This window comes from Poeciliopsis prolifica, unplaced genomic scaffold, assembly GCF_027474105.1.
Source record: "Poeciliopsis prolifica strain line A6 unplaced genomic scaffold, Auburn_PproV2 SCAFFOLD005, whole genome shotgun sequence".
Taxonomy (NCBI): Eukaryota; Metazoa; Chordata; class Actinopteri; order Cyprinodontiformes; family Poeciliidae; genus Poeciliopsis; species Poeciliopsis prolifica.
Genome location: NW_026562380.1, coordinates 9,993,486 through 10,006,445, shown reverse-complemented (window position 1 = coordinate 10,006,445; position 12,960 = coordinate 9,993,486). Strand labels below are relative to the sequence as shown.

The window sequence follows — 12,960 nt, the reverse complement described above, 5'->3', positions numbered from 1 at the left end:
AATTATTATATTTAATAGGCAAAATTAAATATATTTGCTTATATTCACTCACTGAAAAAGCAGATTACGTGACAATGTCTCAATCGGTATGACAGACACATGGCTCACTAAGTATTTGTGAAATACATGTAGCGTCACATTGACGTTGCAGTACAAAGCTGGTCTGGTCCTTAAATAATGAGAGTAATGAGATATTGCTATTCTTTCTCTTTTTTCCATCCATACTATATCGCTTGCCTCTCATTCAATTTGTCAGAAAATTACAATTTACGACATTGCTCAGAGCACGTTAAAGCATCATAGGTCCACCCGGTGAGTGCTGTGATATTGAGAGGTCATACATTTTCAAAAATCAAAGTAATTGGACCAGGTACGTTTTGGGCCTGACCGCATTTATTTCTCTTATTATTTTCTACCACAACTCGATTAAGTTGACATCATTTGCTTTGTGAAATATGTCCTTCCAACGGTAATTAAAGTGCTAGCATCACGGTTTTAGCTTTTAAACCAAGTAGCTAGCTGGCTCAGTATCGCCTGGAAATAATTGTGTTTGTTTACTTAAATGGGGTCTGTTTTATCGTGCGATCTGTGATGACCAACACGGCTGGGATTCAATTTGACTTTATCCTCCTGACGAGTTGTTTTAGTGTACCATAGCGTGGATTCAGTTGAGCTACCATGCTAGAAGCTACATTGCTCTAGCATCTCATGACTCCCTACATCTGTCACCGGGTGTGTCGTGGTTTTGTTCAGCTTCTTTCCTAGTTTCCCGTTTTTGTTTTGTTTTGTTTTTTTGCGGAACGAAAAACCTCAACTTTTTTTGTGGTTGTGGCGTTTTATTCACGGGATCAGTCTTGCTTTTGCCTCTAAACATAGTGAAATAACTGCTATTTAAACCACAGTTAGAGCCTTACTGTATTATGGTTGGGCATCTTTTTTTGTAACTCTTCACTTGGATCTGTGTGAATTAAAAAGTAGATAACATTTATGTTTTACATAAAGTTTTCATTTCAAATAAATCTATACATTTTTCTCTGGTGTATAAATACTATCCAGGAAAAACTAGGAAACCTCCAAAACCCAAACTCAGTTTTCTTTGGGTTTTTTATTATTATTATTTTATTATTATTATTATTATTATTTTATCAATTAGGTCTGGAAATTACTGCTGATCCAAATTTGACCCCTTGCAGATAAATTAGTCTTAAATTAAAAAAAATTAAAACATCTGAAACAAATGTTTTTATTTTATCATAGCTTATCTTGCCACTAGGTAGATGGCAATGAAGGTTAACTGATTTCCATTTAAAAAAAACATCTTATTAATGTGTCTTCTGGTTGCAAATATGCAAAGATTTGTACTTAGACCTGTCCATTAGGCTAATCGACTCATATGAAATATATGAAAGTAATTACACCACATTCTTGGTTAAAATCTACCAGTTTTTTCCAGCTACAAAAATCAGAAACAGTTTACTGGTCTGGATGTCAAAATGAAAGAAATTCTGCAGCACCTTCAAAAACGTTCATTCATGAAGTGCTTTCACTTTTAAACTTCCAAAATTCAAGCACTTTTGAAGCCTTGGTTAAGCACATGTTTGTGGTTGTGCATTTTCAAGAATTTCAAGAACACTAAATGAAAAACGGACAAAAGGTCTGCTTGGTTGTACTGTCAAAATGTTTTCACCAGGCATTGTTTCACCTTTGTGTAATACTAATGCAAAAACAGCGCATTGACAATCATCAAAATTTGTCTAATGCTCTCCTTTACTTGTTCTGTGACTGAACATTTGAACTTGTGATTTTAAAATTACTATTTAATCTGTTATTTTTTATGATAAACATGCCAATTTCAAATCATAGTACCATAATAAAAACTAATTAATAATATTAATATTAATGAATATTAATAATTAGATGGATATTAGCATCAAAATGGTCTGGTTGTGATACGCCTAAAAGCTAGTCTGTTAGTGGTTTTCAAAAGATGTTAATAATTGAAATTTCTGCTTCTGATGGGAGAAAGTCCAGGATGTCTGAGGAGTTGTCGCTCAACATAAACATTAAGGAGCCGAGATGGGACCAGGGGACCTTCATGGGACGCGCCAAACACTTCTTCATGGTCACAGATCCCAGGAATGTCCTGTTGTCCTCTGAGACGCTGGAAGAAGCCAGAGTAATCGTAGAGAACTACAGGTGAGGTGATGGAAAATAGAGTCAGGCCTAAACTGAATCTAGCTTTCCCCTGGTGTTCCTGTATGAAAGCTCGAGTGTATTTACAATAACACTTATAACTTCAACACAACTTTTTTTTTCTGCCTCTTAAAAATTTCTGTGAAAATACAATGTCTTTATGCTGTTTTGGTATTTTCAGAGCTGGAACCGTGACTCCTGGCCTGACCGAGGATGAACTTTGGAGAGCCAAGTACATTTACGACTCTGCTTTCCATCCCGACACTGGAGAGAAGATGTTTGTGATTGGTCGGATGTCTGCTCAGGTGCCAATGAACATGTCCATCACAGGCTGCATGCTCACCTTCTACAGGTACAGCAGAGCTTCTGGCACGGAGATCTCTGATTAAACCCGCTTCGCACCCATCAAAAGTTCATTTGGCAAAATAATATCTGAAAGAGAAAAAAGCACAGGCAGCTTTGACATTGGATACAGCAGCACCTATAAATAGAAAGTTTAATCTGTATGCAGTGAAAATCCTCTTAAAAGAATCCGAAAAGCCACCCTCACATGTGAATACTGATAACTGACTGAGTTGATGACTTTTTCTTGATATGACAGCAACAATTAAATGTTGTCCAAAAAAGAATGACTGATCACAAATGACAAAGTTACAAAGTCATTTTATCTAATTCAAAATAATGTAAAAAAATATACAGCCCCATAAACCACATTTATTTATTTATTTATTTATTTATTAATATTTATTACTAAATGTTATATTATTACTAAATAGCAATTTTTACTGATACATACATGGTGTACCACTGTGTTTTTGTAACTCACCACTAGAGGACAGCAGTTTTTCACTGTTTACTTTTCATCTATATAGTTTGGACTCACTTTGTCATTTATAAATGTAATTGGGCAAATGAATGGTATGATTAACAAAACCATATTTTTTACTAAGCCTGGAGGCCATAAGTACGACTTTAAAAACGGTTTCTGTTTTTAAAAGTTTCTTCGCTGCTGTTTCTGGACAATAATGGCTCCTTCTGTCTTTGGTTCTCTTGAGGTAAAATTCCAATTTGTCATTTTGAAGTCTAGTGGTTAAGAGGCTAAATCTTTTGCTTTCTTTATCCTTAGAACACAGTTGTTTACAGCAAGCATCACAATGTAGATCTGTTTCCATAGTGTCAAAGCTTTGCACACAAATGAGATCACAAGCAGGAAATCAAGTTTCTGTTGACACGACCATCCATGGCTTCCTCTACACACACGTCAGGTCTGTTCGTATGACTATTATAAAGCACATGTTAAAGGCCTGTGTTCTGGTTTACAGCAGACTTTGGTATTATGCTAACTTAGTGTTTGGAGTGGACTGGAGCATTTTTGTATGCTGCTATGATTACTAGGCATTATTAACCACTTGTAGATATCATCACATCCTCAACTTCATATGAAACCACTTGAACCCCTTCACGGGCCCCTTCACCCCCGTGAAGCAACCTTCACGAGGGTGAAGGCCCCTTCACCCCCGTGAAGCGGCCTTCACGGGTGTGAAGGCCGCTCACCCCCGTGAAGCGACCTTCACGAGGGTGAAGGCCGCTCACCCCCGTGAAGCGGCCTTCCTGTTTCCCTACAAACAAACCCTGCTGCCTACCTGATAAATGATGTATTTGCACAATCAAAGTAGTGGGTTTGTGGGTTTCATGTTAAGTGGAATGTAAACATATAGGCGTTATTGTGTCAGAGCTGTTGTGATTAATGTCTGCTGTGATGCAGAAGCATTAAGAATTACAACGTGGTGACAATACTCAGTGTTTTAAGAGGAACTCTATTCTGTTGTCATAAGAAATCTTAAATTTGATTGAAAATGTGTCTTTGTTAGGCTGTTTCACTGAAAGTTTGCAATTTGTGCACAGACTGTAAATGCATAATGTCTGCAGACATGTTATAAATACTTGAATAAGTTACTTTAAGTGAAACTTACTCTAAGCTTTAATGTCACATCACGTAGTTTATACGTGATGGCTGCCGTGTTCATATTTGAAAAAAGCAAAACTAAATAAGAGTGAATTGTCACTTCCTCTAATGGGCGGTGGCTGTTCTCTTGTGTTTTCAGGACTACTCCAGCAGTCGTGTTCTGGCAGTGGGTTAACCAGTCCTTCAACGCCATTGTCAATTACACCAACCGCAGTGGAGACGCTCCCATGACCATGAAGTAGGGAGGATCTCTCTCTTCTCCTCCCGTGTAGATCATTGATTTCCTCCCCTCTAAGCTATTGTCTGTAAGGAGGATGTGGGAGCTGCTGTTCTCTGCCTTGCAGTGGTATTATGTTCCACAGTTAAGCATGTTTCAGATTCATGTCACCCTGACCCCATGCTGGCATCTGTTACTGCCTGGCCTCTTGCGTCAGGTTAGCCCGCAGCTGGCTAACCACTTTGCTGTGTTGTAAAACATGCATTCAGCTCATTCACTGGCTGCAGATATGCATCAAACATGTACAATTAGCAAGACCGTGAAGCTGAAATATTGCACTTATTTTCTCTCTATACTTTTTATTCATCTTTAACTGCAATCTCTGATCTTGCACTTAATGTTTAATTCTCTTGAACTACATTTTTGCTGCATGTCTCTTTATGCTGTGGTCTTCAGCTAATTTAAACTTCTGGCAGTTGCGAAAAATGTGGTTGGTGTTTTAACCGTCTTCTTCTGTGCAGCCAGCTTGGTGCCGCCTACGTTAGTGCCACTACAGGAGCTGTGGTCACCGCACTCGGACTCAAGTCTCTAGCTACGGTAATTCTTCTGGTTCACACGAATAATTAAAGTAAATCCAACAGATGTGGATCCTCGATGTGATGCCGGTCTGTGCTCCTGTCCTCGCAGCGTCTCCCCCCAATCGTCAGTCGGTTTGTCCCTTTTGCTGCCGTGGCCGCTGCCAACTGTATTAATATTCCCTTCATGAGACAGAGGTGAGATTTCTAGAGTATTGATTAGCGAACACTTCCTGTTTCACTTAGTAGGGAGTTTAAGGACATTTCCGACGGTTTCTGTTTCCTTCTGTCAGGGAACTGAAGTACGGCATCCCGGTGATGGATGAGAATGGAAACCGGTTAGGAGAATCTGCCAACGCTGCCAAACAAGCCATCGTTCAGGTGGTTGTGTCCAGGATTGGCATGGCGGTGCCTGCAATGGGTAACTCAACCTTGCACCTCATGAATGAATGTGTACAAAAGACTTGCACCAGTAGATGTAGGGGAAGGTCGTTCTACAAAGAGTTGATTCAAGTAACTATAATTTTTCTTTCATCTCATTACTTTAGATGTTGGTCAAAACAAAGAAGGTTCTTGGCGAATGAATGTCTTTACATGACACCATATTGGTTCAGTGCAGAACAGGTTTATTTTCAGAGAAGAATGCAACTTTTTTTTTTTTTTCCTTCTGGGTAGGGGCCACAAAATCTTCCCTCATATCTGACTTGCCGTTTTTGGCCCAGTTTAAATAAAAATCTGATGCCCGGGAATGTCAACATTGCTGTTTTTCCAGAGTTTTGCAAGTGCATGCAGACAAAATAAAAGCAGCTGAGGCCATTCTTCATTAGATAAGGTTAATCTGAATGAATGTTGTGTACAGAGGATTACTTTGATCTGATCAGATGAACATTTAATTGTAGCTATGTTGGAAGATAAAAGACTGCCTTTCCCTGAAGTGACGCGTTTTCTTTTCACTTTTCTTGTTTATCGGGCCGAAGCAACCTTGACTCATTTTTATAAAAATATTTTTTTACAGCCATTCCTCCTGTTATAATGAACGCTCTGGAGAAGAAAGCCTTCATGAAGGTAGGCGCACAACATTCTTCAGGCCAAATGAAATAGGGAGGAAAAAGCTTGGTCAGCGACATGAATGTGTTTTGCAGTTTTATGGCAGGACTTTGTTATTAGGTCATTTGTAGACATTGATTTGAATTATGGTATTTATTAGCTTAAAAACCATACTTTAAGAGAGAGAGCAGTTTTCCTATTCTTTTTTCAATTGTAAAGGTCAAAGGTTAACCTGGAGAGAAGAATGCTTCAGGAAGCCCAGAGCTTCTAGGTAGACTGCAGATGAATGGCAAAAAATCCTTGTTAACTCTTCTCAACTGGAAGAGTTAACAATAATAAATATAAACTCCTTTCATACAAAGATGCATTTGCTAAAAAACATTCTTAAATATGTCATCAGAATACAGCACCGATAACATAGAGAAAGTTGAACACACAAGACCTGACATTTGCATCACAGTTGGTGATGATGACATCATCACAGATGCACATCAAATTTGGTGTAAATCTGCCTCATTTTTTCTTTTTTGTTAATTTTCTTGTAGCGTTTCCCAGTTCTGAATGCTCCTGTCCAAGTGGGGCTCGTCGGTATGTGGTGAGTAGGAGAAGCTTATATTCTCTAAACGTGCTTTGAAATTGCAACAACAATTAAAATTCCCTTTCTGTTCTTCTTTCCAGCCTGGTGTTCGCAACGCCTCTCTGCTGCGCCCTGTTCCCTCAGAAAAGGTACGTCCAGCAACTTCCTCGGTGCGTCTGCACTGGTAGAGAAGTGTTATCTAATGTGAGCTGACTTCAGAGTAACGGTTAACCATATCTTTGCAGCTCCATGAGCGTGAGCGGACTGGAGCCAGATCTGCAGGAGAGTATACGGCAGCGAAGTCCAGACACCACCACCGTCTACTTCAACAAAGGCCTGTAGGCACATGAGCAGGAAACATACAAACACACACAGATACATGTCTGTTATCACGGGCAGGAGTGAGAGTGAAAAACATTTATTTATGCTTTTGCAGTCATTTTTATTTTTGGTATATATTCGGTTCTTGTATTTTCATTTCGTCTTCCTCTTGATGGATAACACAGGAAGCTGATAATCACTGACTGGTGATTTACTTCATGTTACTGTTATTGTCCTGCTAGAATATTCAAGTTATAAATGAAGGTTTTTCCTTTTAGTTGTGTTTCCTGAATATAACGTTGCCTTGTGTGTTATCTTTGTTTTGACCGGGGTTTTCAACCTGTGGCTATGTTAGCCTTCCCAATTGACTCTTAATATCTTGGAAAAATGTAGAACTCAACTGTGGTTTAGATCTAAATGTGATACAAAGTAATACTTTCACCTTGTTTCTGTGTTTTCTTGTCACATTTGCACAGAATCTCCATAATATAACGACTAATTGTACAAAGATTTTTTTTTTTTTTTTTTGCATTAGGCCATGACCTGGTGTGTTTTCCCTTAGTTATTTAGAATATATGAAACTTCTTCTAAACCATAAAATTGTGATTTTTTAAAAAATTGTATTTATTTTATTTTTTACCATAAAACAAGCACATTTTAAATAGTGGGAATAAGACTGCAAATAATTATTTTAGTAGTCGTAATACAGAGTATCTATTACTCTGAAAATCGGAGAAAATAATTGGCACCTTCTGCAGATTTTTTATGTCTTTCTACAATACTAGAAATACATTAAAATATAAAAATAAATGCAACTAATCAAATTCCCTTTTAAATAAGAAAATCAAATGTTGCCTTTAGTGCAACAGCAGCGTTGATTCAATGTAAGCTTGATCACTTGCAAAAGATTCATCTGCAGTTAAAAAATATATACTTTTAACATAAACATGTGAGAAGCTTGACTGATGTGTTGACTATTTTATGAATTATCTGATTAATAACTGGACAACAAAATGTTCTATTGGAAGATTGTATTTGAACCAGGTAGAGCTAAAACACTTGAGGAGTTTTTTAACACATATTTACAAAGAAAAAATTTAAATTGTTTGTACAGGTTTGGCTTAATTACTACCGTGGGTATTTTTTTTTTTTTTTAGCATATGGTATATTTTAGAGTCTGTGTGCTCCAGTTAACAAGTAGCCACTTACTAAATTAGTTGGCAATTAATTCAATAATCGATTCATCACAGTTAATCTGACCCATCGTTACAGCCCTAGTGGGTATTTATAATGTCTATCAGTTTTTGAATGGTCATGCAGGGTTTGCAGATCAGGACAGAACTAATTTAAGAGCAGCTAGGTAATAAATGATTTATAAAAGTTTCTAACCCCTAATTTTGACACATCACACAAGCTATGTGGTGTAAAATCTTTGCTTCTATTTTTTGCTAAAAGTAATCCCCTGATGTGGGTTTTTGTTTTGTATCACACAGCCACTGGTTATCAAGAGCAGCTCTTTTCAACTGTCCTTCAAGTGTACTTAAACCTTTAGGTACATGTGCTTCAGAAAATGTTTAGAGGACATAGATGAGTGTAGTTTATATTACTCTAAGAAGCCCCATTGTTTTTATCTACACGTCGCTCACAGGAAAGAAGTAAAAACTGTACTGATCTAACTTCAAAATCTCCACCTTACTTTTATGCGTATATTAAATGCAGATAATCGATGCCGACATATAGGCATCAGAAATCTTTCAAACAAACCTCTCTCTCCTCTTCATTTAAATTAAAAATACAGTAAAAAAGTTTTTTTTTCCGTTTTATTTACTGTTTTGAGAACTTTGCTTACACCATTGAGATCCAGTTCTACCAAAAGAAATTAGTAAATGCTGTAACAAATTTTAAAGTGTAAATGTTAGATGCACAGTGAGCTTCAATAATTGTTTTGAGCCTCTAATGTCATTTAATGAGGTCACCGAACACACAGCTAGCTATTCAGGGTGATTACATAGTGATAGTGGTGTATGTGAGGGTATACAAGTCGTCATAGTGTTTGTCGTAAATTACATTGAAACTAGCATATATTTTCTGAATACTAATGTAAAATACGGAGCACAGATATATGCCCTGGAGAATAAGGTCAGCTGCTAGTTGATAGGAGTTTTGCTGCATCTGAGTGAGACTTCCTCATACTGAGTGCTAATGAGTGATCGTCTTCTGAGGAAACTCACTATTTACAATTTACCAGCAATCATTTAACACTTGTGCAATGAGATGCTTTGAATGCTCCTGTTTAAAAAATAAATATATATATATACATATGTAGTGACAGTAAGACTGTACAGGCTATGTTTGTAGTGAGGTTTGTGATTGTGCAATTACCCATTTATTGTAAACCAATGGAAAAGGTGAAGGGACTAATGAAGGGACACTTCACCTTAGTGTCCCTTCACTAAGGTGAAGGGACACAAACCTACAGGTGCATCTTGATATATTAGAATATAGTTGTAGAGTTAATGCATTGTACTTCGTAGTATGGAAGAGGTCAGCTTTGACTGCTGAAGTTTTGAGGAATCAAACAATGGTTAATGGTTTCAGAAACCATCAATTAAACGATTTTAAATTGTTTAACATTTATATGCAAGATTTTAAGGAGCTGGCAAGTTTGTAAAAGTACAAAGAACAATATCCATAGCTAAATTGTTTTGTTACCATAGCAACAATCTGATGCTATGATGTAAATCTTTGAGTTTGAGCTCTGTTTGTTCACAAATACTAATTGGTGAACTGTGATTATAACTTATTGCTTTTTAGGTTGGCCAATTAAACTACTCCCCCTCTTCCGGATTTGACTAAATCAAACACAGAAGGTGTTAGAGGTGCTAATGTTTTTAGCAACAAAAGGGGCCCCGAAGTCAAATTCTGCTCCAGGCCTCATACAGCCTCGGAACGGCCCTGCTCCAGTTAAATTCGCTGCACTGCGCAGAGATGCGCAACAAACGGGAGATTTGATTCAAAGCTGCTAATGTGGCTTTAGTGCCTCTTCCATTTCGTGTCTGTTGAGTTTTTAACAAGGGACACAGAAAGTTTTACTTTTTTAAACTGAAGTACAGGAACTGATATAAATGATATTCTAATGTATGGAGATGCACCAGAAGGTAATTGTGATGGTATATTCTGGAAATGTAATGGTTCTTAGCAGTCAAAAGTCACCAGAATATATTGATTTTTTTTTTTTAATTGATTATCATGTAAAACTTTGCAGATTCTGTGCGTTTTAATGTAATTATGACATGCTTACTCCATGACTACATGCAGCACTACCTTTGAGTCTCTTCCCTTTAAATGCTTGAATCAAACACATGATTGTGAAGATAGGAGACGGGCCAGCAGCGGTCTGTGGTAAAAGCTTGTTGCTGCAGCAGTGTGGATGTGTTGCTGTGTGTTGCTTTCATATTGAGGCTGATGCTGCACTATATTATAGCCTTTGCTGTTTTACCTTCTAGACCTGAGTGACTTCTGTTGTTCTTTAAAACCCGCGTTTTACAGCGTGCGTTGAATGTGTGTTTTGTTGTTTACTGAACAACAATCTTGAGGTGGCTAAACAATAATTCTGCAAACTTTGCTCATCACTAAGGATTTTCTGCAGCTCTTAGCTTACCAGGAATAGAACAAACAGTTTGATTCATCTCAGCCTTTAACTGTACCATTATAACCTGATGCATCCAAAGACAAGGCGGCTAAGAACTCATTGGGGAAGTAATAATCTCTTGATGCAGCTTTTTCTCAGCTTTATGATGTAGACTTCCTCATGCAAATCATTTATGTGTACATGTGCCCCTCAGCCTGCACAGTGCTGCATTTTACACCAAACTGTAAGAAAATCCCAAAGCACAGTCAGGAGTGCAAAGTTACTGAACTAGTTATGTACAAATACCAGCATATTTTAGTTGCCATTTACTTTAACTCTCCAAAAACACTGTTGAACACTTGACACTGATCTTGACTTTCACCTCTGTTTTGCATGCTTTGACTGCTGAAAGCACAAATGTAAGAACAATCCATGTTCTTGTTACACTCCATGAATGTTATTGGTTTTCTGTTATGTACATTTAGACTTGTCAGTATTGGTGCACAGTATTTTTTCTCCCTCTGTTTTGTATTGTTCAAAATGTTTCCTTGATGTAAGATGTATTTTACCGAGAGCAATAAAAGCAGATGTTGAAACCAGAGTGAATGTGTAATATGTGATTGCAGTGTGAGGAAAGACAAGGAGCTGAAGCACAGAGACAATTCCCGAGTTTCTATGCATATTTGCATGTTCATCTCATTTGACTGAAAACTTCAGAGCTTTTCGTAATTTTTAAAAAACTGAGATGTTTTTAGAGTAATCAGCCTTTGCAAACTTTAGAAACTGCTAAAGAAATGCAGTGCACCCAAATTCAACTTGAAAAGTCTAAAGACTCATGCGGTCTTATCACTGATAAGCCCTGATTTTGCAAGTTTTTTTTTTTTTGGTTAGAGATTGAAGATTGATATATAAACTTTATATATCAGTTACTGGTATAACTGCTCTCAAGCCGATGGAGTCAATGTAAACAAAGCTTTATGAACCTAGTTTAACGGACATATCACTGTCAAATGATTTAAACATTAAATAATAAACTTTTTAAAATATGCATGTTGTGTAACCCGCAATCATAAAGTAAATTATTTAAATTAAAAGCTACTGTTGGTCCATCCACCACGGATAACAGCGAAGGACCCTTCAAGACTGCCTGTGGGCAAGCCATTAAAGTCAGGTAGGGGCAGGACCATAATAATATTCCACCTGTAATACCTGAATGTCCACTATATCTAATATTTTAAAACTACCATGTCAGTAAGTGTCTGAAAACAACAAGAATATGAATTACTGCAGGACTGATTTCCTGCAGTGTGAAAATCTACATGTACTTAGATGTGAACTGTTCTGGTCAGTCTGGTGCTTTAGTTTATGCTGTTCTGCTGTGCATTTTTACATGCATGTGATTATGTCTTGTTTAATCTGTTCACTCAAATGTGTGAAACTGCATTACATGCATCAGTGGGCCCTTTGTTTCTGCTTTCTCTAGCAAAGTGCTCAATGTTTGGATTTGCTCCAGGTGCCTGCAGTGGCTTGATTTATTGGGCTCCTCCTTTTTCTTTTAATTTCCTGTAAAATGTTGTGCGCTCTCCCAATCCCAGTTGTTGAAGCCACACCTTGCACAAACAAATGAAATGCACTTTATACTATGTATATATTGTTCATCATTTCACTCTTGTATGTGAATGTATATTGTGAATGTTATTGGTAATGGATGAAGGAAATGGAAACTAGCTTACTTCAGCATGTTTACATTTGCACTGGTTACAATGTTAATGTGACCTTTTCAAATAACTTTTAAACATTAAATTAAGAATTGGGAACAGCTTTCTATATTGTTTTCATTTCGGTAAAATATGCACCTGGCAAAAGGAATATTGGTGACGACATTGGACAGTAAACCCTTTCTGAAGTTAATCATTTCAACATATCAAGAGACTTGACATTTCGGTGAAACTTGTATAAGGTTTTCAACATAAAATTTGGAAACTTCAGATTGTCTGCTAGTGGTAAAAGTTCAGTAGAGTGGCTGTGTATCGTTTTCTCTTCCACTTCACCGTGTTGCTCTATTGCACAAAATGTCAATAAAACATAAAATGTTAAAAACATAAGAGGTAAGAATATTGTTACAAAGCACTGCTGCTGGGGTTTTGACATTTTGCTGTACAATCCAAAAGTATGCAAATATAAATTGTAAATTTTGAATTAGGATTTGGAGTAAAATAAGTTTTTATTACATATGATGAACTTTAACTAAGAGGAATGCATGAGATATTTTTGTTCATTTCATGTTTATGTTACGGTTCACTAGAAGTACAACAGAGCATATAAACAGGGTTTTTTTCCAGACCTTTTAAAACAGGATCGTCCATGTTGAAATATTTCAGGAAAACAATTGTTCCAATGACAGGTGCAGCACAAGCAAAGAATACAAACCCC

The 12,960-nt window shown here is 37.0% G+C and overlaps 1 protein-coding gene across 4 annotated transcripts; it reads left to right on the top strand.

The window, feature by feature from the left end:
* Positions 1 to 287: 287 nt before the first annotated feature.
* Positions 288 to 11,128, top strand: sfxn3 (sideroflexin 3). Of its 4 annotated transcripts, none has more exons than XM_055029785.1 (11): positions 288 to 312; positions 2,027 to 2,196; positions 2,375 to 2,545; positions 4,299 to 4,397; positions 4,898 to 4,973; positions 5,064 to 5,149; positions 5,245 to 5,372; positions 5,967 to 6,016; positions 6,544 to 6,593; positions 6,677 to 6,724; positions 6,821 to 11,128. In XM_055029785.1, exons 2-11 carry the CDS (start codon positions 2,033 to 2,035, stop codon positions 6,915 to 6,917), a joined length of 969 nt encoding a protein of 322 aa, XP_054885760.1. In that variant the 5' UTR covers positions 288 to 312; positions 2,027 to 2,032; the 3' UTR covers positions 6,918 to 11,128. The 4 variants fall into 4 exon arrangements, with proteins under 4 accessions (XP_054885760.1, XP_054885759.1, XP_054885761.1 ...); XM_055029784.1 differs by having other exon boundaries at positions 289 to 370; XM_055029786.1 differs by having other exon boundaries at positions 299 to 312; positions 2,023 to 2,196.
* The last annotated feature ends 1,832 nt before the right edge of the window (positions 11,129 to 12,960 follow it).

Bases quoted from the DNA above. Each gene is read 5' to 3' on its own strand.
- sfxn3 (XM_055029785.1), top strand. From the start codon at position 2,033: ATGTCTGAGGAGTTGTCGCTCAACATAAACATTAAGGAGCCGAGATGG. The intron at 2,197-2,374 runs GTGAGGTGATGG...TGGTATTTTCAG, and splicing joins GTAATCGTAGAGAACTACAG to AGCTGGAACCGTGACTCCTG. The intron at 5,373-5,966 runs GTAACTCAACCT...ATTTTTTTACAG, and splicing joins CATGGCGGTGCCTGCAATGG to CCATTCCTCCTGTTATAATG.